At 42.9% G+C, this 24,419-nt stretch overlaps 1 protein-coding gene across 1 annotated transcript in view; it reads left to right on the top strand.

Moving 5' to 3' along the window:
• The window catches only part of KLHL29 (kelch like family member 29), a 416,167-nt gene that overhangs the window by 391,235 nt on the left and 513 nt on the right, over positions 1-24,419 (top strand). The window contains exon 12 of the mRNA XM_056856635.1: positions 8,473-8,617. Coding sequence (XP_056712613.1) covers positions 8,473-8,617 — 145 coding nt within the window. The remainder of the gene's footprint in view (positions 1-8,472; positions 8,618-24,419) is intronic.

Here is a 24,419-nt window from a genome sequence, read left to right as displayed (position 1 = left end):
CGATAATTACAGATAAGGAACATCATTAAGGGGCAGATGACATTCCAGCGCGCAATTCCAGCTTGCCTCTCAGAGGTGTCTTAAGTATGATGGGTTGTTTAATCTCGCTCCCAACCTTTAAAAGGGCAGAGAAGCTGCTCACCAATGACATTTGCATCTAGGTCCTGGGGTGTGTTTGGCATTTTTTGCTCCCACAGTGGATATCAATGTTTGGTAGAATATACTGAAAGCTTGGTAAATAGCAGCTGAGATTCCTGTGAGAGTTCTGCTAGCATATTTCCCGAGTTTTCCATCGTACTTCATACGAGCATCTGAGAGAATCTGCTAGCTCTTTGTACGCACACTCGTACGTTCAGTCCAAATGTACACGCTTAAAGCCATCTTAACAACGTATGTTCAATTTTATAGTCTCAAGACTTTTTTCTTTTAAAAGAGTACAATAGTACCTGTGTTTTGCTTTTGAAATTCCAGCAATCCTTTTGGACTCATAGATTGGGGTATCCTTATGGGAAAGTGTAAGTCAGAATAATTTTGCCAAGGACAGTCTTTGAAGTAGGATCTAAAAGGAATATTGGGTCCTGCTCATAGGATCGTACCTGCTATAGTTATGCCTGGTGCCACTTTTCTCATGTGTACATGGTTTTGCCTTCTGAAAGGCATCCTGGGAGTGCAAGATATTACAGAATCTGCTATTACAATTGGATATTATAGAGCGCTGTGGAATGATAACAATCCAGAATACTGTTTCCTAGAATTCTAGGATTCCCTAAAAGGCTAACAAGCTGGAGCATAGAGCCCAAACCTCCCCTGCTGCCATCCCCAACAACTGGATTACTACCTTCAAACAAAGAGGTCTCATTCAACTACCATGGCTACTAGCCACTGATGGACCTGTCCCATTTTGCCTGACCTTCTTTACAGCCATGTAAGCTAATGTGTTGTGTGAAGAAGTATCTTTTGTTTATCCTGAATCTACTGTCCATCCGTTTTATTGGGTCCCCCTAAATTCTAATTTGAGAGTGAGACAGAAAGTTCTCTCTACCAAACCCAAATAAAATAAAAAATCACAAATACCTTCCCCAAGATATCTGCTGTTCATTCCCCATTAAAAGCCCTGGCAAACAGACAAGCCTTGCAGGGCCTCCTGAAGGTCTCCAAAGAAGAGACTCCCCTCAACTCTTCAGGGAACCCATTCAACGAAGCCATGATGCAAAAGACCTGGGCTGTGGTCAGTGTCAGCCCAGCCATCTTAAGTGGGGGAACAGCTAGCAGGTGGCAGCATGGAAACATACGGGAGGAGACAATCATTTAGATATGTGAGCCCAGGCCATGAAGGACTTTAAGTGTCAAAAACAACTTGAATTGAACTCAGAAACAAACTGGTAGTCAGTGGAGATATTTGAAAATGGGCAAGATATGTTCCCAGCTGGAAATGATGGTCCAACTTCTGGAAATGATAGGTTTACCTCATTCTGGACCAGTTGCGGTTTCCAGGTTGTCTTCAAGGGTAGCCCAGTATACAATACATTACAGTAATCTAGCTATGAGGTTTAAAAAGCATGGATCACTAGGGCCAGATTGCTGAAGAAGCTGAAGCTCTTCAGGAGCTGAAGAAAGGAGAGAGTTAGCGAGCCAGAATGCCACTGAAAGAAAGCATTCTTGGCCACTGAACCAACTTGCTTTTCAAACAGCAGGGAAGAAGAAGAAGAAGAACAGTTGGTTTTTATATGCCGACTTTCTCTACCACTTAAGGGAGACTCAAACCGGCTTACAATCACCTTCCCCTCCCCACAACAGACACCCTGTGAGGTAAGTGGGGCTGAGAGAGTTCTAACAGAGCTGTGACTTGGCCAAGGTCATCCAGCTGGCTTCGTGTGTACGAGTGGGGAAACAAATCCAGTTCACCAGATTAGCCTCCGCTGCTCATGTGGCGGAATGGGGAATCAAACCCAGTTCTCCAGATCAGAGTCCACCACTCCAAACCACAGCACTTAACCATTACACCACTCTGGCTCCTTGTCTATGGCTGTGTCTATGTTGTCTTTACAAGTACAGTAACTGTTGTCTCACTTCTCCAAATGCTTTGGAAACTTTGCATGTATTGGAAGGCAGAGAAGGTAGCTGTTCAAGTTCAAGATCCAGAAAGACAGAAAAAGGACAGCAGGTTTTCAAATACTGAGACGTTTCATTTGGACCTTCTTAATGAGCTGAAATTTTTTAAGAGTAAAGGATCTCAGGTGGAGTAGACTGGATAGTAACCTTCTGCATACATTTATTTATTTATTTATAATATTTATCTCTTGCTTTTCTCATGTCCTCAAGGCAGCTCACGTAAGATGGATAGCAATTATTAATTAAGCTACTAAAAAGAAAATGGACAGAATAAGGAAGATAAACAACCGTGGTTGAAATCCACCCCACTGATCATCCAAATGTTTTCTATGCAGGGGTTTACAATAATAAGCTTCCACACTTAGAAAATAACCTGTCGGGTTTTTCTTTTTTAAAAAAAGCTTTATGATGATCACTTTTTATTCCCTGAAATCAGGCTGTGGTGTCTAAGAAGAAGCTGGAAATGAATATGAGCCAGTCAGAGCCTGTTTCTAACTCGCTTACTCTGTTGGTCATTTGTTTCTCCTTTGTACTTCTCATTACCCCTGGACATGTTTTTCCCCCTGCTCTGCAGCCACTTTGGAGTATCCTTCAGGGAACTGAGAACTAAGTGGAATGTTTAATTAGTGAATTTACCTTTGGAACTGGAATTTTGATTGGGGCTGAGGAAAGACTTGAAACGGCCGTCCCCCATCGTTTCCCAAAAAGTGTGACTTTTGGGACTGTACCTATTTGTGGAGTTTATGAAGAAATAAGAGAAATATACACTTTGAAGAACATAGCATTTGATGTATAGAGAATGCACGTGATATGCAATTGTACATACTGTATATATCTCTGATAGTCCTTTTGTATATTTGTCACTCTGTTCTGTTTTTGTCATTTTTGTGTAAGTACCAATAAGATAATTTTGCTACTTTTGTATTTTGAGACTCCGTTGCAGTTTTTACTACCTGGAGGTTGGCAACCCTAAACCTTCCCAGTGCTCCACACACACACACCCAAATTTCCAGGAATTTCCCAGCAAAGCTTTGGCTACCCTATAATGTGTTTCCATTTGAGAAATGGGCATAACGGAGTTCAATTTCTTAATCTGGGGGTGGGGAGAAAGATATTTGCAAAGCAATTTCAGTGTTAAAATTTCCATAAAAAGATAAAATAAATTTAAAATCATAATGAGGATATTCCCATCTATGGCACCTGAGGGATTTCAGCGCACAGCCCGTAACAAAAAAATGTGTTGATTGACTGACTGTCTGTCTGCTTCCCTCCCTCCCTTCAGATTTTTGTAATTTAGAAGTCCTGACCTGAGGTCACTAGATACAATATTCTTCCTTCCTGCGACCAGCAAGTAAAATCTCATTCCCTTTCCCGCTTTATAAAATAAAGCAGACATGCTGAATATTGGAAACAGTTATAGGGCACCCAAACCTGTTTAAAGCTAGGCCAGTACAAAGGAATCTGAGAGACCATGCTAACTGCTTGTACGAAATAAAAGCAAAATTCTGCTATTAAAACACCAAAGAGAGATGTTCTTTCTTTGATGCAACAAAAGAATATGAAGGCAGGGAATTAGCCTCCTGAGAAGTTATTGTTTCTGCCTTGAGGAAGCCCAGAAGAATATCCCTGCGGGCTTTTGAGGTTAAGTTTCAAGATCTCTTTTGTTAGATTAATGTGTCTTCCACAAAGTCACGTTAGCTCAAAAGGGCCTGTGAAAATGTGATCAGCATACATGGAGTGTTCGTATATGAGAGAGCTTTTTGTGTCAATAACAGGCATACACAGTTTTGGATTTTGCAGGCAATAAAAGAAGGAAGGATACTCAGGAAGGCTGTCAAATTATAGAAATGGTGTAGTTGAGAAAATACAGATGGATGGCTTTTCTTTTTAGCTTTTGAGTGAATCCACTCCTATCCTTCTAAAGAAACTCAGATAAAATGGTATTTTCTCATATACATATTTGTGCTTTTTTGGTTTTCATGTTGTATAAGTAGATTATCTTGCAGAGGATTTCTGTTTCTCAAAAAGTTTCTTCTTTGATACCATGACACTTGCTTGGTACTTTGGGTTTCAGGGAGTTGGGGAAGATTCTCCTTCTCACCCTATCCCTCTCTCACACACGATGGAGGTGCCCAGGTCTCTGGGAGACTGAGACTCAATATTTTAAAGGCCTGAATCAGCCTTCCTCGGGTCTTATTGTGTAATTATTGGGGAGGGGAGGGGATATCCCACACTCTGAACTCTTCCAGGCTCACAGTGATATAAGGAGCAAAATACAATTAAAAAGACTTCACAGTTCCATCCTCAGCACAGTTAACATTCTTCTAAGGCCGTTGAGTTCAATGGGCTTAGAAGGATGTAACTGTGCTTACGATCACACTGTAAAAAAATAAATAATGCCCCATAACAACTGTCAGTTAAAATCCTAAGTGTTATTACTAAAACTGATACAAGCAATGTACCTTGCGCTGTCACGTATACCTAGTCTGAGATGAGAAAAATAAATCACAGTGTATTTTAGGAAAACAGCCCTTTGTATAAGTTCTGTAAGGCCAGTGTACTTCAGTGTGTTTCTTCGCTGGGAGGGCAGGGGCTGTGGTTCAGTGGTAGAGCATCTGCTTGCCATGCAGAAGATCCCAGCGTGGTGTAGTGGTTAAGAGTGGCACACTCTAATCTGGAGAACCGAGTTTGATTCCCTGTTCCTCCACGTGAGCGGCGGACTCTTATCTGGAGAACCAGGTTTGATTCCCTACTCCTCTACATGAAACCTGCTGGGTGACCTTGGGGCACAGTTCTCTCAGAACTCCCTCAGCCCCACCTACCTCACAAGGTGACTGTTGCGAGGGGGGAAGGGAAGGTGATTGTAAGCAGCTTTGAGGCTCCTTGTGGTAGGGAAAAGCTGGGTATAAAAACCAACTCTTCTTCTTCATCCTCAGCATCTGCAGTTAAAAGGTTTGTCAGTAGGTGATGCAACTAGCCCTGTCCATAAGCCCTGAAGAGCTGCTGCCAGTCTGAGTGGACAATACTGCCTTGGATGCACCAAGGGTCTGATTCAGTATAAGGCAGCTCTGTGTGATCTCTGTGTATGACGCACAATCTGGAATCTGGTATAAAATCTGTAGTTCGTTTAAGGAGTCTTGTGTGTGTGTGTAAAGTGCCGTCAAGTCGCAGCCGACTTATGGAGACCCCTTTTTGGGGGGGTTTTCATGGCAAGAGACTAACAGAGGTGGTTTGCCAGTGCCTTACTCTGCATAGCAACCCTGGTATTCCTTGTTGGTCTCCCATCCAAATACTAACCAGGGCCGACCCTGCTTAGCTTCTGAGATCTGACGAGATCAGGCTAGCCTGGGCCATCTGTGTGCCTAGCCTTAAGGAGTCTTAAGGTTACAAAATTCAATTTGAACGTGAGCAGCGGATGTCTGCTGCATGGAAGAGATCTTAGGTCGGCATTCCAGTGGTAACAAGACAGGACTTCTTTGTCCTACAGTATCCCACTCTATGGCTTTTGTTTTGTCCTTGTCCTTTGGCCTTTATGGTCTCACCTGGACCTCCTTCTCTTTCCTGATGTATCTTTGTAAGCCTTCAATATATTCTAAATCTGATTTTCTTTCCATTGTAGCAATTTATGTGAATGATGTATTGTTATGCTGAGTCACCTAATTTGAGCACAGAATTTAATTTCCCCTCAATTTTTTTTAAGTTAATGGTGGGTTTGGTGATAGATGCAGAGCACAGGGATCAACCTGACCCTGGAGAGCTGCTGCCAGTCTGAGTAGGCAGTACTGAACTTCATGGACCAATGGTCTGCTTCAGTATAAGGCAGCTTCATATGTACGCATGTTTGCTGTAGATAAGCTGTAAAATCTAATGCTATAATCGGAACGTAAAAATGTATGCCACTCGACAGAAAAGTGTGCTGCTGTTATCTAGCAGTGAGGGTAAAATCAGTTTCCAGTGTATAACTGTACAGGTCTACCACATCAACTGAAGGAATAATTTGGTGAACGGTTTGAGAACTCTCCTTTGGTCAGTTTACTGCTGTGATGCAAGCATACGTTGTAAGTGCAGATATGCAGTCTAAGAAAGTCCTTAACTTACAGCGCATTCCTGAGCCTGAAGGGCAAAAGCCCTTAGGAGGGCAGGAAGGCGCCGCCGCGGCGTTCAGGTCCCCCGCACCAGTGTCCGAGCAACTTACACCAGCGTTAGTGGCCCGAACGCCGGTGGGAAGGCCCAGGTGCCAGCCGCAGCAGCACCATCCCGGCATGCCGACGCGGCCTTCCGCCGGTGTCCCACCGCCGTAAAAGCCCGCGCCGGTGTCCTGGGGTGTTTCGGCGCCGGGGGAGCCACCTTTAGGCGGCCTCCAAAGCCCTTTCAGGCTGGGAATGCCACTTTTTTATTTTGGCGAGATACACCACCTTTTTAGGTGGCGTATCCCCCGTGCAACCCAGTGAAGAGTTGCACAGATTTTTCATGCCGCTGGGAAGTTTTTTTGGGGAGGAAATCTCCTTTGGAGGCAGCACAGCTGCGCTGCCTCCTATGACCGGCACAAGCATTCCTCTCAGGAATGCACTGTTAGATACCTTCTAGAAATTCTGGAATGAGTTTTTGGGTATTAAGCTATTTACCCGCCAGCAAGCTTAGCATGCGCATTATTTATTACAGGCCTATCTTCTAGAGCTCATCCATATGAAAGTTTCAATTGCTGCAAAAAAACGATCCAGAAGTTGTATGGGCCAATGTGTTAACGATGTTTGTGTAAACAGATTATAATAAGGTTATTAGTTTAGAATTAATTTGCACAGCACAAACCATCATGATCGTAAATGTGGTCACTTGGGCATTGTGCGTGGATGCTTTAATATAGTGCCTTAAAACCCTATGCTTTTAATTTATAAACAGAGTCATATCTCATTTTTTCCTGTAACTTCATGGTGAGATCCAAAGCAGACACCCAAACCCATGCAGAGTTACTCCAATCTAAGATGATTTGTTGTTATGGGCTTAGACTGGAGTAACTCTGCGTAGGAATGGACACAAAAAATAAGTTTTAAAAATGTATAAAATGCAAAAGGGTGCGATATTGTAGAAATTTACATATACCGTCAACTGCTCTTGAAAATTTCATAAAATCTATATGCTTTTTATGTGTGCAAATATGTAGATGAGCCTCAAGAGATGGAAAATGAGTTTAAACAGATGTGACTTATGAATTATCATTTAGAGCTGAAACAGATGAGTGGAAATATACTTTTGTATGAGTAGGTACTATTAAAATATTTGACCCTCCCACTTCCAGCCTGAAATTATATATGTGCATCACATTGGGCTTCTCCTTTGCTCTTGATAGACATGGAGTATATGTGTATGTTCAGAAAGAAACTGGAGCTCCAAGACTTACCTGTGGCCTATTTTTTGTGTGGCTGCAGGACCGGTAGCAGGTGAAAGGGAAGAGATTCCCCTTCCTCTTTGGCAGCAGCAAGGAGCCATGTCAATTGGCCCCAGCGGCAGCACAGGTCATCCAATCAGGGTGCCCAGGCTGGCTGTGGGGGTGGGACTTCCAGGCGGACCCGGAGACCAGAATCTTCATTCTCCCCATCCCCCGGCATTTAAAAGGCTGCCACCTGGGGCCTCTCATCAGTCGGCTCCAGCATCCCCCACCTTCCCTCTCTTGGTCTTAGTGATTTGTGGTTCTGTGTAAGCTTCAATCTCATGAGGGCTTTTCACAGCTCTGTGTAGGTGGTTTGGGCAGTGAGCTGGATCCAGTTCAGGGAGGGAGCCTGCATGCCTTCCTCTCCTGGTCTGGGGACTGCCATAAAGGGGTCTTGGGGATAGGCCTGTTCAACAATACACCCAACTCGGAGACAGTTCCATAGCCCTCGCCCTTACGTGGCAAGGGAACCACATAATGGCTTGCAGCTGTGTGGGATCTGAGGACTTGCTATCCCATGGATAGCAAAGCCTAGCTGCTCACCCAGCAGCTGGGCTGGGTGGACGGTTGGCACCATCGGCCGACAGGTAGGTTGCCTGATGCTGGGTCATGCCCCATGCTGTGTCAATGCTCTGGCGATTGTTTCTCATAAAATCTGTGGCCTCTTTTACTCCAGTTATAAGCGCGGCTGTGACTTCAGCTTCGTTATTCCCCTTCGGGCCCTCCCTCTCTCCCTTTTCCCTAGGACCATAATAACTTGTGACCTGAGGACGTGGGTGGGGGGTACCACTAAAGACTTCTGTGGAACACCTAACATATCTCTGTATAAAGAATTCCATATAAATCTGTTACTTTGGAAAGGACTATGTTAACAAACAAACAACAAAGATTCTAGCTTGGAACCTGATCTTGATGTTGCTTTCCATTGACAGATAACAAATACGCTCCTGCCGTCACCCTCAACGGTTTCATCTTTATTCTCGGAGGAGCCTACGCCCGAGCCACTACCATCTATGACCCAGAAAAAGGCAATATTAAAGCAGGCCCCAACATGAACCACTCCAGGCAGTTCTGCAGGTGAGACAAAAGAAACTACTGTTGCATTACCAGCATCTCAATATTTCTCTGCTGGAGAAAATTATTACATTAGAGTGAGAAGCACAGTGGGAATGGCGACACTTGCAGCATTCTTCTTTATTCATTCTGAGAGTATATGTTTTAAGGTTGTAATGTTCTCTGGGGTATATGATCTGTCTGGGCTTCACTCTAAATGCTTTCTCTTAGTTATTAAGCATCAGCATGTCTCAAATATGACACTGGAACCCTATGCCCTCATACGTTATTGTGAACTAGAATAACTGTGGAACCAAAATTGAGTGTGCCCCGTTTTCTTTTACCAAAATATGGAAGGAGGTGGGCACTAACCCTGTGAGATGTTGATTGGGTTTTTATTCCTCATAAAAATTGCTCTGTAATCAGCTAAGCCTCATTTCTAGGGTTGCCAACCTCAAGGTGGTGGCTGGAGATCTCCTGGTATTCCAACTGATCTTCAGGTGACAGAGATCAGTTCCCCTGGAGAAAATGGCCTCTTTGGAAGGTGGACTCCATGGCATTATACCCAATTGAAGTCCTTCCCCTTCCCAAACCCTACCCTCCTCAGGCTCCACCCCCAAAATCTCCAGGTATTTCCCAACCTGGAGCTGGTAACCCTACATTTCCCCCAAACTGACCAGCCCACAGGTGGATTGCCATACAAGAAGCTCAGGTGGACTGGGAATGCTTATGGGAAGCTTTGATGGCCACATGTAGCTTCTAGCCCTTATGGCCTACCACGCTTTATATTATTAAAATCGTGTTTACTGAAATCACTTGGGAACATCCAAAATGTTTAGAAAATAGAAGCATGGGTAGCATTCTGCTGTCAAACAAATAATGTGAGGTGCACCTTTTCAAATTCAGATAAAATCAGGCTCTACTCTGCAAAACTCGGACAATAGTTTTATGATTCTAAATTGGAAAGAAGAGCCGACTCAAAAAACTTGGTTTCCAAAGCAAAAACTACTGCTGGTTGAGCAGAAATCTTGTGGAGTTTTGAAAATGTCACATTAAATTCAAGCCAGGCAGAAGAAGCTGTTAAGTTGTTTGTTTGTTTGTCCTGTGCTGAAATACTTGAACCTACTGCAAATACATCTTGAATACAAGCGTAGCCACCAGTCTTAACTAATCTCACGGATTGTTGACTATGTCTCTGCATTTACAAAGGGTCTCCCTGCTGAGAGCCCGCATCTGCTGTACCATCACAGGGAAAGAGCTAGTTTGTTCATAAGACTGTTTTAGAGGTAGTTCACACAAGACTAATTTTCTGCATGAACATGTCTCATGTCTGCTGCATTGAGAGAAGAAACACCCGCCAATTTCTCTGACATTTTGGCCCCACTGTATAACTCTCATGCTGTCTGGTGAAGTGGGGTCTAATCCATGGAGTCTTATGCTACGATACATTTGATGATTTTTAAGTGCCACGGGTTGTATTGGCCTGATTTATGATATATTGAGAGTCGTGCAAAACCTGCAGTGCCTGTCATGAGTTGACCAAAACTTTGTCTTGCATGAACTCATTTGATTGTTGAAGGGGGAACAACACGTAGAGGCTTGTGAGTGAGGATGACACACATATTTAAGGTTTTGTGAGGGAATATTATGAAACAGTGCACAACTGAGATCACATTTAATGGATCTTACAGTTACCACATTGTGTGATGGCTGACAGTATGTGTTTTCTTTTTTTCAAGGTAACAGTATTTAAATGAATTGCAGTAAGGGCCGAAGCAGCTTCCATATTAGAGGGATTAATGTTTTAAATAAATAAGTATTATGTTCCGCTAATAACAACCTCCTGGTAGACCCCAGCCCAAAGAGTGTCCGGCTGTCCTCGACTAGGGCCAGGGCTTTTTTGGCCCCCGCCTGGTGGAACTACCTTTCTAATGAGACCAGGGCCCTGCGGGACCTCAAAAAATTCAGCAGGGCATGGAAAATGGAGTTATTCCACCAGGCCTACAGTTGAGGGCAGCTTCGGTTTTCCATCAGAGCTGGCCTCCCTACCTCTCCCCCCCCCTCAGCTGCTGTAAACGGTTTGAACTAAAATGTGGGGGTCCTGACTGTTTTTTCCTGTGCCCTACAGTGATCCCTATGCCTCAAAAATGAGATGATTTTATTGGGCGGTTAAATTGTTTTATCTTTATATTGTTATTTTAGTGTATTGCATTTTATGTATTAAGTTTTATGTTGTTAGCCTCCCTGAGCCTGGCCTTGGCTGGGGATTGAGGGCGGAATAAAAATATAAAATAAATAAATAAAATACACACATATCTCGTGTAAGCACAACAAGAACAGATCCATCTTAAAAGGCCTGGCTTTCTTTCATCAGGACTAGTAACTTCACCTGGATTCCAGGCCCTGTGTTCATGTGAAACTGCAAGAAATGCTTTTTTAAAAAGGGGCTTAACAATGAAAGCCTTTCTGCTTTGTTTTGCAGAAACGAAAGGCATAGCTAGGAAATCATCATGCAACTCAAATCCCGTTTAAAATCTCCTTTTTTTATTTAAAGAGTGCCCTCTCTCGGCTATTGAGAGAGTTTTGTCCGGGAGCAGCACTGCAGGAGCGCATACACGAGTATTACAGGCCAAATCCCAGCCAAAGCCACTGTCTTCCCGCTGCTTCCTTGCTAATTACAGATTTTCATTGTTCCTTTGTGTTAACAAGAGTGAAATTGAATGCAGGAGAACCCCACTGTGTCCAGGCAGTAGTTAATTATGTTTTTTCTCTAAAGATTGTAAACCAGAAGCAAATAGTGTGACACAAACTGACATAACTTCCCTTGGTAATTCGTTCCATTTGTTATGTGGGAATGTTTTTTTTTTAAAGCAGGGGATGTTCTTTAACCACATTAAAATTACTTTTGATCTGAATGTCTGTTAATACAATATTTCTTTGGCCAAGATCATAGAGAACCTGTCAGAGTGCAATTTGGCCTTGAGCGGGAGATTTTATCCAAGATATGAGAAACAATTTTATATTCATTTCCCTTTTGAAAACCTGCAGGAGTAAAGCACCCACCTCTCTGCGTTAGGCTTTTAATTCAGAATGGAGGAAATGAATACTTCAAGTCCATCAGGCAAAATCCAGGCATAGTGTTATTCAAATTTCCCTGCATACTTTTCTAATGTTAGGAAGTAGCAGTCCATAAATTATGTAAGTGCTTTGTATTATTCACATTTTTGTTGCTCTATCCCACATAAAAGTAATTTGATTTTTTTTGTCTATAAAAATAACATATACACTTCATAGCAATAATGTGGGGTATTCCAATATTGCCTTTTAATAGAAGGGGGAGTTGAGAAACAATAGTGAGCTGTATTTATAAAGAATTTTGGAGTGGCTAAAAGCAAGGACTGGGGCCTTTGAGAGCAATATCTTGCCTTCTGTTTAGATCCTGAGAATATTTTAGCAGGATTTTACGCTCACTTAGTTATATAAAGCCAGAGTTTTGAAATGACTGAGTATTTCGTGTTTATTTTCTTTCTTCCGCTTAAATGGCATAGTCATCTAGACTTTTATGTTTTCACTCTCAGATGATTACTGGTAGGGCCTTAATAAAGAGACCTTTTTCTCCCCCTCCCATAATACTAAAATTTGGGGGCACTCAATGAAGTTGATGGGCAATAGATTCAGAATGGACAAAAGGAAGTACTTCTTCATACAATGAGTAATTATAGAATTCACTGCCAGCAGATGTACAGATGGCGTTGAGCATAGATGGCTTTAACAGGGGATTAAGCAGTTTCATGGAGAAGAAGTCGATCGATGCTAACTGTAGGGAACCTTCACATTTAGACTGAGGAAACCTCTGAGTACCAGTGCTTGGAGGCAACATCAAGGGAAAGCCTTGGCCTCTATTCCCTGCTTGTTGGCCCTCCAGGGCAACTGGCTGGCCTCTCATTGAAACAGGATGCTGAACTAGATGGACCACCAGTCATCCAGCAGGGGTCTCCTTATCTCAGCATGGGATGCTTTTTGCAGTTCGGTACTCCTGAAATTCTGGATAGGGTTGCCAACCTCCAGGTGGCACCTAGAGATCTCCCACTATTACAGTTGATCTCCAGATGACCAAGATTAGGTCCCCTGGAGAAAATGGCTGCTTTGGAGGATGGACTCTCTGGCATTATACCTTGCTGAGGTCCCTCCCCTCCCCAGGCTCCACCCTCAGAATCCCCAGATATTTCCCAACCCAGACCTGGCAACCCTAGTTCTGGATCAGGACTGCCTGCGTGGCAGCCCCATCATCCTGAGTCTGTGGGCACTTTGGGTATTTTGAAAAAGGGTAGTACCACAAAATAGCTGCAATGGGAGATGCCTAACCCATATATAAAGTTTCGGTTAAATGGACTATTCAGGTTGGAAAACGAAAAGGCCAGGAAAGTTTTCAAGTAATGCTGTAATTGCTGTAGCATATTAATATTTATCCAACTGATATAAATTGCGAGTGGCCTTAGCCACCAATCTTTGTGGGATTAGGAACTGTGATGGGGAATCCAGTTGAAGCCTGTAGAGGGACTTCATAAACCTGTGTACAATGGATTTAATTTTGTGTGTGAATGAAGATATTCTGGATGAGACAGGTTCTAGGATGGTGTGGTGGCTTTCTCTGGCTAAGACCACTGAAATGTAAATCCTCCGTCTTTCTCTTTTCTTCATTCTTCTGACTGTTGTCATATTTATTTTCACTTCTTATAGTAAAGGTTCCTCTCCTCCCCCTTTTAGTGGCAAAGTAGTTTCAAGCAACAACCATGAACACAAATGAAGCCAAGATGCCAGCTCAGGCACTTGTTACCCCTTAAGATGTGGTTGCTCTCCAGAGTACATGAGAAGGCATCTGGCACTTCACAAATCCCACCCAGTTGCCCATCAGTTTCATCTCCACCATTGGAGTTTCCACCAGTTTCCATCTCCACCATCAGTTTCATTTCCATCCACCCGTCACCTTTAGCACACTTCAGAGTGTTGACAGGTAAATGGTTAAGAGCAGTGAGTCAGACAGAGAAAACCAGCATTCCTTTCGGGAAGAAGGATGTAAGTGCCAGGAGACACATCCACCAACACCATGGCCCCCACAGGCACCACGTTGGGGATATCTGGTATGGTAATAGGCTCCCAGACAGATCCCAATACTAAACTATTAGTTTTACAAATTCTTAAGGGTATCTTCCTGGTGGTCCCCAGCACAAAAAACGTCTGGCTGTCCTCAACCAAGGCCAGGGCTTTTTTGGCCTTGGCCCCAGTCTGGTGGAACTCTCTCTCCAGTGAGACCAGGGCCTGCAGTTCCGAAGGGGCTGTAAGACCAAGATGTTCCACCATGCATATGGTTGAGGGCAGCAGTGGTTTATATTATGGCTGGCCTCCCTTCCCCCCGCTTTTTTTGTCTGTTCCATCCTATTGATTATGAAAGGGTGGGTCCTGATTGCCCCCCGGATTCTCTATGGCCTAGTCTCTTATCACCGGACCTAATAGTAAAATCAGATTTAATGGCTTCTTAATTAATTGTTTTAAAATGTTTATAATTCTTATGGATTGTGTGAAAGTATGTATTCGTTCTTTTAAAGTTGTTGGCCGCTCTGGGCCCAGCCCTGGCCGGGAATAGAACGGGGCACAAATGGAATAAAATAAATAAAATAGTCTCCATCTGCCCCAAATTATGGAGCTATGACTAGATGGATACATGCATCCCTTTTCTAGTTCACCTTCAAGTAAAAGGAATATTGAATGTGTCTTCTGTGTGTGATTGAAAATTCTCTATCCCAGTTTGTTTAGAATTCAGCCAGCATGCAAATAGACTTGCGCTATAGAGATTATCCACAGGGTTTCCGCAGCCACGCACCTGCAGAGGCAGTGATTCCAGAGAAGCTAATTTAGAACCAGCAATTCCCAGTCGGCAGTTTCTTCTTCCTCTGACTCCAGTTAGGCAGTCAGATTTGTTATCCAGCCCTGCCAAATAGAAACCCTTAATAAAAACTTAAGTTCAAGCTATGCTACACAATAACAAAAGGGCGGAGGGGGAGATAGATAGAATTTTATTCCTCTTTATAAAAACAACAACAACTTTTGTTCTTGAACAGTGAAGCATGGTGCCTCCTCTTCTTGACTAATAGGAGAGGCTCGCGCACGGTATGGGCTGCTGATCCCCAGCCAACTCATTTCCTTCTTACAGAGTTAGGAAGATAAGCACAAGGCACTGAAATAAGTTAAAGCACATGGCTTGCCTGGGATGGGGAAGAGGGAGAGAAGCACTCCCATGTGAGTGTTGCTCAGAAACACCAATTCTTTAATGGTTTCCCGCTGCTCAAGAATTCACAGGTTTAAAAGCTGCTTGTCTTCATGCAGCCATAATCCCGGTCCTTTGGCATGAGCGGGAAAGGGAGGGGTGGGGAATGCAGCGGGAAAGGGAGGGGTGGGGAATGCAGCAAGCGCTTTCAGAAATGCATGCTATTGAGGAAGATGTGTGCGTTATGGTAGTGACACATAAAAATGTCTGTGGGTTGCATCCAGAATCTCAGAGATTGTGTGTGAGCATTCACAGTGGCAGTGAGGCCAGGGCCACCCAAGACCACATTACATGTTGTGATGTATTTAGTTATAGACTATTTTTATACTGCTTTCCCAAAAACTCCCAAGTGGTATACTAATGAAACCGACAATAGTCATCAAATGGCACAGCTAAATATATATAGAACACAAATAATGTCCGAAACTCTATGCAAGCCATAGTCTGCAGCAAATGTCCAGATGCTTCAGATGACCAACCCCAAGTTATGTAAAGGTAGTCCCCCTGTGCAAGCACCGGGTCATTACTGACCCATGAGGTGATGGCACCTCATGTCGTTTACTAGCCATATTTTGTTTATGGGGTGGTTTGTCATTGCCTTCCCCAGTCATCTACACTTTACCCCGTCATTCCCTTAACATACCAATTATTCTAGCATCCCACCAACCACTCCAATATAACACGACTTCAAAGATTTAATTCTCTTTTTTAAAGAGCCCTATTTAGTTCCATACTAAGCCACATTTGGCCCTGGAGCTGTAGGTTGCAGACCCCTGCTGGAGCAGAATCAAACAAAACTGGGTCATAGCACAGAGCCATGCAGAGAAAGAATATTGTCACAAAAGCCATGTAGTGTGAGGACTGGTCCCAACACACCTGTGCGGCACTTCAGATCCTTTTCTGGCATCACTACTGATGGTATAACGTTGATATTACATTGACATGTGAACCCCAGTGTACCAAGCAGATGTCATCACTACCCAGAATTCTTGTACTTTACATTATTTGAACAAGACAGGGTATGTGAACATATATGAAGCTGCTTTGTACTGAGTCAGACCCTTGGTCCATCAAGGTCAGCGTTGTCTACTCAGACCAGCAGAGGCTCTCCAGGGTCTCAGATGGAGGTCTTTTGTATCACCTACTATCTGATGCTTGTAAGTGGAGACGCCAGAGATTGAACCTGGGGTCTTCTACACACAAAGCAGATGATCTCCCACTGAATCATGGCCCCTCTCCTTGCTATGGTGAAAGTGAGAGATCAAAAGAGTTGGGGGGAACTAGTGAGGGGATGGGGGAGAGATTCAGATGTGACAAAATGCAGAAAATGTGATTTATGGAAGGCTTTGCTGAAACGGTGGCTATTGAGAGGGAACAAGGAGTCAAACTCAACATTACCATAAAGGCACGGCTGCATTACCAATTTGCTAAGTTCCTATCAATCCGCTCAGCATTACACTGGACCGCATAGCAATAGAAATATTTAGGGTTGCTAATCCGTAGAAATGTAGACAACACGGTCTTGTTGAACATCACTACCATATTTAAAAATATGACTCATGATTGAGCCCTTTAACCTTAACAGTTCAGGGATAAAATGAATATCTTAAGGATGAATATTGTCCCCAGACTAATCTATAGTTGAGGCATACCTATGTATATTGTTTTTTATTTTATTTTATTTTTAAATGTTATCGAAATTGACTCCATGTTTGAACCTTTGAGAAAGTAATCAAAGACCTCAACTTGCATATGGAAAGCATATGAAAAAGAAAAGGATGGGCAGGGTGGTGAACTCCCTAATCATAGAGTCTGCTGCATGAGTTTTTTTTAGTGAAACAAGCAAAATTTTGACAAGAGTCCCTTTCCAAGCTCTTTGTCTTTTGGCACAAATAGTTTTGGTTTTGACTTTATCCTGTGTTTGACTAGAAGGCGTTGGACTGTCATCTGTGTAACCCAGACACATAGTACCATACAATATAGGCAACTGGAAGAATATGGAAATAAACTGATAGCAAGAAATCCCACCCATTTATACATGTGAAATGGATGCTTTGGGGGCAAACCCTAGTATTAAACTTGTAAACGAATCCTTCATCTGGCTGTCATGGGAGAAATCTGGAAATCTGTCATCAACTCAGTTGTTTAAAAAAGAATGAGGCTTTTAAATCATTCATGATCAGAATATAACCCTCCTTTATCTCCAAGACATTGGCAACCTCTCCATTGCCTTCACACTAGATTTGGCCCCAATATTGAAAGCACACAGTGTCTTATATGCTAATTTAAAACCTTCATTGAAGAACTACAGCCAAATTAGCATATGGAACTGAATTTGCAAATTAGAAAACAATCTGGTAAGAATTACTGTGCAATGTTACACAATTTTGTTTAGACCTTAGACTCCAATTAATAACAAAATATATATCCTTCTTAGTTACCGAATACCTACTATATATTTTTAAGTTGAGTCTTTCAGACATGAGTGCTGGAAATGTAAGCTGCTAAGACTCAGTTTGATGCACATGTTAATGGACATGTCCAGTCATCGCACCATGTTTGGTCATAAGTTAAAGACAAATTATTTTAATTCTTGCTGGAACTTAATCAACTTACCTCAGTATCTTGGAAGACTCTGGATCCTAGGAATCTTGGCAGCAGCTCAACGAATAACAACAACAACAATAATTATTATACACTCTTTGAATATGGAAAACAACAGTCAATACCATGCATTATCTTGCAGTCAAATACTTTTCTTCTGCAGGCAGGAAGCAAAAACAAAAATGCCTTAACATTTAGTCAGGATTTATGGAACTGCGTGGACATTAATATATATTATCTTTTAATTGTTTTCCCATCAGATACTCAATACCTCTTCAATTGCCGCATCAGTTACTTTTATAATACTGTATTTGTAGTTATAAAAGCAAAACTCTAAAACTTCAAGAAGAGACAAGGCATGACTTCCACAAATCCACAGTCCTTCCTCAATAAACCCACTCATGTTTAGTAAAAGTCAGTGAATGGAGAGGGCAAAAGTGGGTGGAGGACCATATTGTGTTGTTCTTAAGAAGAAGAAGAGGAGGAGTTGGAGTTGGTTTTTATATGCTGATTTTCTTTTAAGGAAAATCAAACCAGCTTATAATCTCCTTCCCTTCCTCTCCCTACAACAGACACCTTGTGAGGTAGGTGAGGCTGAGAGAGCTCAAAGAGAACTGTGACTAGCCCAAGGTCACCAAGCTGGCCTCATGTGTAGGAGTGGGGAAACCAAGCCGATTCACCAGATTATAGTCCACCGCTCTTAACCACTACACCATGCTGGCTCTCTAAATTCTTGATAAGTTATGGGAAGCAGCTCAAGTAATAAAGCACTTGGTTTGAAGGCCCCTAGTTCTGTCCCTAGGAGATAAGGTGCTGCAGTAAAGCCTGATCTCATTGGACCTCAGACGCTAAGTAGATAGTGAAGACCATAGAGACTGGGGAAATCCCTATGGTGTTGCAGAAACAGTGCTGGCAACCAGAAGTGATGTCACCACATCTGTGATGTCCCCTCCCATTTTTTCCCACTCCGAAGGCAGGACTCTGATCTGGAGAACTGCGTTTGATTCCCCACTCCTCCACATGAGCGGTGGAGGCTAATCTGGTGAACTGGATTTGTTTCCCCACTCCTCCACACAAAGCCATCTGGGTGACCTTGGGCTAGTCACACACACTCAAACCCACCTACCTCACAGGGTGTCTGTTGTGGGGAGGGGAAGGGAAGGTGACTGTAAGCCGGTTTGATTCTCCCTTAAGCGGTAGAGAAAGTCAGCATATTAAAACCAACTCTTCTTCATTTTAAAGGAATTCTCTGGTTTGTTTTTTCAATGGCTTTCTGGGCAGTTCCAGGGAACTGAGTAGAGACCTCTATGCCCATTTTCAGTTACTAAAAAGGGTTGCAAGAATTAGAAAGGATGTAATGCTCATGAACATGCTAATTTAGTTATTTAAATAGGGGTTTTTATAACCTCAAGGACAGCCAGAGAGAATATGTAGTTCATTGAGATGCTGTGTCTGGACAAGGATGGATGTTTATGGTTGAGTCAAGCAGAGATAGTAAAATATCTTGCCGCAATAAGCTTCTAAATAAGGGATGGCTGTTAAAGACCAGAACACTGGAGTCCCCTAAGACATAACCAACCAGTCATAGCTGCTTCAGAGCAAAGTGATATTGATGATTCAGCACTGAGCGGAATATCTCACCAGATGTTAATGAACATACTGCTGCTGGAAATGCTAGTTTAATCACATCTGGTCTCAGGGAAAATCGCATTCAGTGGTCACTAATGAAAGAGCTTGTAAGAACTCAGTTAAAACCCAGTACCCAAGCAAAACTGTCATTTAGTAATTTATTGTCTACCCAATTACGTTCCCATATTTTTCTTATCCCGATATTGCCGTTTGCATAGTCTTTGTTCAGAATACCATGACACATTCCACGTTAAGAAGGCCATGCTGAAATCTCATTAGATATTGGAAGCTAAGCAGGGCCGGCCCTGGTTAGTACTTGGGTGGGAGACCCCCAAGGAAGTCCAGGGTTACTGCGCAGAGGCAGGCAATGGCAAAACCACCTCTGAACCTCTCTTGCCTTGAAAATCCCAAGGTGTCACCATAAGTCAGCTGCAACTTGACACCCCTTTCCTTTCCAACTCATAAAACAGGCTAGGAACCTAGAAAGTTGTACCAAAATAATTAAGAATAAGCATTACAAACATATATTTATTATTAAGTGAAATTGTACTTTAAGAGTTAAAAACATAAACCTCAAAAGGTAAATCTCATACATATGAGGAATCACATGAAACCTCTAAATTGGTTGCACAAATAAAAACCATCGAGACCGTACGCGTTTTGGCCCATAAGGCCTTCTTCAGAGGTCACAATACAGTGAATATTTACGGTTTATAGGGTTGCCAGATCCAGGTTAGGGTGGAGTCTGAGGAGGGCGGGGTTTGGGGAAGGGATGGGCTTCAATGCCATAGAGTCCAATTGCCAAAATGGCCATTTTCTCCAGGTGAACTGATCTGTATCGGCTGGAGATCAGTTGTAACAACAGGAGATTTGGAGGTTGGCAACCCTAACGGTTTACAATCAACACATAAGGTAATCTTTGTAACAGTCAATGCAGATTGCATGTGAAATAGTTCATTATTGGGGCCCCAGATACAGATAAAACTAAAATAAGGCCTGAACTCGTCCTGGAGCTCCCATCAATCACATAAACAAACGTGATGCAACCATGCTGCTATTGGCTGCCCAACTTCCAGCGTGTGTTCATGTGCCAACCGGTCTAGGCCTGATTTTACTTTTATCTATATCAGGAGTACCAGTAATGAACTTTTTCACATGCAACCTGCATTGACTGTTACAAAGATTATGTTATTTACATGTGTATACACTGTATTGTGACTACTGAAGAAGTCCCTATGAGTCAAAACACATATGGTCTTGGTGTTTATTGTGCAACCAATTTTGCTGTTTCATGTGATATGTCAGATTTACCTTTTGAGCTTTATGTTTTAACTCTTTTAAAGTAGGGTTGCCAGCTCTGGGTTGGAAAATACCTGGAGATTTTTGGGGCGGAGCCTTAGGAGGGCAGGGTTTGGGGAGGGGCTTCAATGCCATAGCGTCCAATTGCCAAAGTGGCCATTTTCTCCAGGGGAACTGATCTCTGTTGCCTGGAGATCAGTTGTAATAGCAGGAGATCTCCAGCTATCACCTGGAGGCTGGCAACCCTATTTTAAAGTGCAATTGTACTTAATAATAAATATTTTTTTCTACAGCCAGGTGACCTCAAATTATTTGGCAATAAACTGCAATCGAAGGGCATACACAGAATTGCCATGCTCTCACTTCAAGTTCTGACTGGTGTTAAAAAACACTTTTGTTCATTGGAAAAATGAGTGGAAGGAACATTGTTTTCCACCAATGCAGCCTTTGTCATTGTGCAGTGATAGAGAATGAACACCACACACCCATATCTCCCAGTAGCACTTTGGAACACAGTTGCATAAGCCCTTCCTCCTTTTTCTGATGCAAAATGTGCCTCTCCAAAGGGTGCAAAATGGTTTTACACTGTAGAGTTCTACAAACCCAATCCCAAATGTCCCAAATACAATTCAAAGTAATCATAATGTCATTTGCTTTAATAACCAAGAGAGAGGCATTGAATGTACTGAGTTAGCTCTCCTATTGCTAAAAGTATGACATATAATGCAAATTCCGCCATGTACTTGTTAGGGTTTTTTTTGTTTTTTTGCACTCGAATAATGAAATCAACAGAAGCGGAACGCATTTGTGCATAAACAATGCTGCCCTCCCAGGAATTAGCAAGTTAATAAAATAGGACTTATTGCTGCTTTAGGACCCCAATGCAGTAGTGCCAAATTGACACCAGCCAAATAAGCCATGCCTCTGCTGTGTTTCTACAGCAAGAAGAAGAAGAGTTGGTTTTTATATGCCAACTTTCTCTACCACTTAAGGGAGAATCAAACCGGTTTACAATCACCTTCCCTTCCCCTCCCCACAACAGACACCCTGTGAGGTAGGTGGGGCTGAGACAGCTCGAAGAGAGCTGTGACTAGCCCAAGGTCACCCAGCTGGCTTCTTTTGTAGGAGTGGGAAAACCAACACAGTTCACCAGATTACTGTCTGCCACTCATGTGGAGGAGTGGGGAATCAAACCTGGTTCTCCAGATTAGAGTCTACCGGTCGAAACCACTGCTCTTAACCACCACACCACGCTAATTATGTACAGGGTGCGGTGCAAATTATTTGTATTCACACTGGGGGTGTGAATACAAATATAAGACACTGGGGGAATTGCAGTGAGGCTAAGTTGTTAGGAACATTGTTTTACTCCTATTATTTTTTTTAATACCCTTCCTCACTATGCTTGTGAGCAGTTGGGTCTGGCAAAGGAAAAGGAAATACCTCCTCCGGGCTGAGCTCACCCAACAGAGACCATGCTAGGGAAATGGTTCACAGTCTTCATGGCTGTGTCTTACCAGTTCATCTTGAAAAGCCATAACAAAACCCCATTAATTGTTTGTGGCTAATAAAGCTACTGTTGGGTAGACTTTAATCAAGAGTCAGGCGGCTGGGGTGGCCGTTCATTCCGGTCTTCGCCGCGAAAAGCTTTTTCAGTGTCCTGCCTCTTTGGTTTACCAGGACCATTTATTCTTTCCTGTAAAGACGCTGGGCCATTTAGAGCTTTCAGAAAGTATTTGAAGCAGAGGAAGATCAAGTGGATGGGGGAATCGTTCTAGGCTGTCCGGCCATGGCATTGTGTGGTATTTTGCCTGCAATTTTTATTGTAGCAATCATGGCACAGCCGAGACGACAGGTGGAAGGGCAGTAATAAATAACAGGAAATAAATCTGCCACCTTTGGGAAAGTGGAAGGAGATTGGGAGTGCTTCAGAGCAAGGTCATCCACCTTTAAGAGTTGCCAAACAACGATTGTGTCCAGTAATTTATATTGGGGGGGGGGGGTTACTTCAGTTCTTTTATTCCTCTCGAATAAATGTATTTGATACAGTCCAAGACCAATAACTTAAAATCCGTATAATAAATTTAACTTCCAGTATCAAATAACATTTGAGAAAAGAGAAATTTTAAAATTATAAATTCACAGTATACATTATCTTTATAAAAATTATAGCTAATAAGCCTGTATATGGCTTACCCAAATTTCCCTAGCCTTATAGGCTAGCCATCCAAATTTGGCGACTTTGAAAGTGATCTCTTGATTCTTATCTGCTAGCATAACTGAGAGAAGAGTCCTATTTTTACCGGGATGGCGGGAAATTATGGAGTTAATCAGAGTTTCCTTAAAACGATTATTGACCTTACAATAAAAAAAGATATGCTCAAGCAACTCGATATTCCCATTCCTCTCAAAAAGCCCTCCAACTCTCCCATACACACATCAAAGCATCCATTCAAGCTTTTGCGACTGTTTTACTCCTTCAGCTTATTTGTTTAGCATGTTTTTATCGTGCCTGCCTCTAAAGAGCTCACAGCCCTGCCCTGCAGGCGCCCTTTGTCCATTTTGCCTTCATTAACAACCAAAAAGTGAGGTAGGTTAGTGAGCTTCCATGAGGATTCAAACCTGAGTTTCCCGGATCCTAGTCTGAACTACTGCACCATGTTGGCTCTTAATAACATGGAAACACCAGCCACGACATTATCAACATTAAGATGAGCCATAAAAAGAGCATTAAGCAGTCTACAATAATAGCTATAAAACAGTCCTCAGGCGAGAAGTGTACCATAAAAACAGTTTAAAATATATCTTTACTTCCTTTCTGCACTGCCTTTGACCTAGGGTTGCCAGGTCCCTCTTCGCCACCAGTGGGAGGTTTTGGGGGCGGAGCCTGAGCAGGGCGGGGTTTGGAGAGGGGAGGGACTTCAATGCCATACAGTCCCATTGCCAAAGGAGCCATTTTCGCCAGGTGAACTGATCTCTATCGGCTGGAGATCAGCTGTAATAGCAGGAAATCTCCAGCTAGTACCTGGAGTTTGGCAACCCTACTTTGTCCCCAGTGGCAACCCAAAGCAACTTACATCATGCTCCTCTCCTCCATTTTATCCTCACAACAACCGGTGAGGTAGTTTAGGCTGAGAGTGTATGACCGGCCCCAGGTCACCCTGCAAGCTTCCATGGCAGAGCGGGAATATGAATCTTGGTCTCCGCAGTCCTGAGCAACACTCTAATCTCTCTACTGAGCTGGACTCCACTGCTTTTGAGTCACAGAGTCAGGCCTTGGGCCTGCTTGATCTCAGCTATTGTTGGTCACCTCCTGCTTTTTTCCTTCTAGGTTCTGGCAGCACGTACACATTTAATCTCCTTGTATTAATAGATCTAGGCAACAAAAGCTGTGCCCTAATTATTGCAATTATCTTAACATGTCAGCCATCAGTAATATCTTCATAATAGATGTCAGGACAGAGGACAAAAAAATAATTGCAGCTATAAAACGAAGCTAGCACTGAAGCTGCAGTTTCCCCCTGAAAAAAACCCTGCTCCTTTCTCCCCCTCCCTTACTAACAAATTTTACTTCAGTGCACAAATTCTGGTGTAAAAAGGCATCCAACCCTTCACATACAACCCCCAACAGGATCCCCAGTTTCTGGATATTTTTCAGCAGCTGCAGTTCCAGAATTGGAGGAAGCAAGATGGAGTGGATATGAAGGCCTCTTGTATACCACAGAAGCAATTGCTTTATTCATTGAAATGCCTGTGCTAAAATGTGTTTGGCTAGGTAGTTGCTGATGAAGCAGCCCTACTGAAGCTAAGCAGCTGTGAGTCTGGATAGTGCAGACATAGGAGACTGCCAGGGAACCCTATAGAAGCCACCCAGTTATCAAGGCCTGCCCTTCACGATGCAGGAATTGGAATATCCATTGCTAGTAACAGATGGAGAGGCAACAGCACTCTTCCAGTTTCCATTGTCAT

Source organism: Euleptes europaea, chromosome 10 (genome assembly GCF_029931775.1).
Source record: "Euleptes europaea isolate rEulEur1 chromosome 10, rEulEur1.hap1, whole genome shotgun sequence".
Taxonomy (NCBI): Eukaryota; Metazoa; Chordata; class Lepidosauria; order Squamata; family Sphaerodactylidae; genus Euleptes; species Euleptes europaea.
The sequence above is the reverse complement of the archived record's forward strand: the minus strand, read 5'-3'. Positions and strand labels throughout refer to the sequence as shown.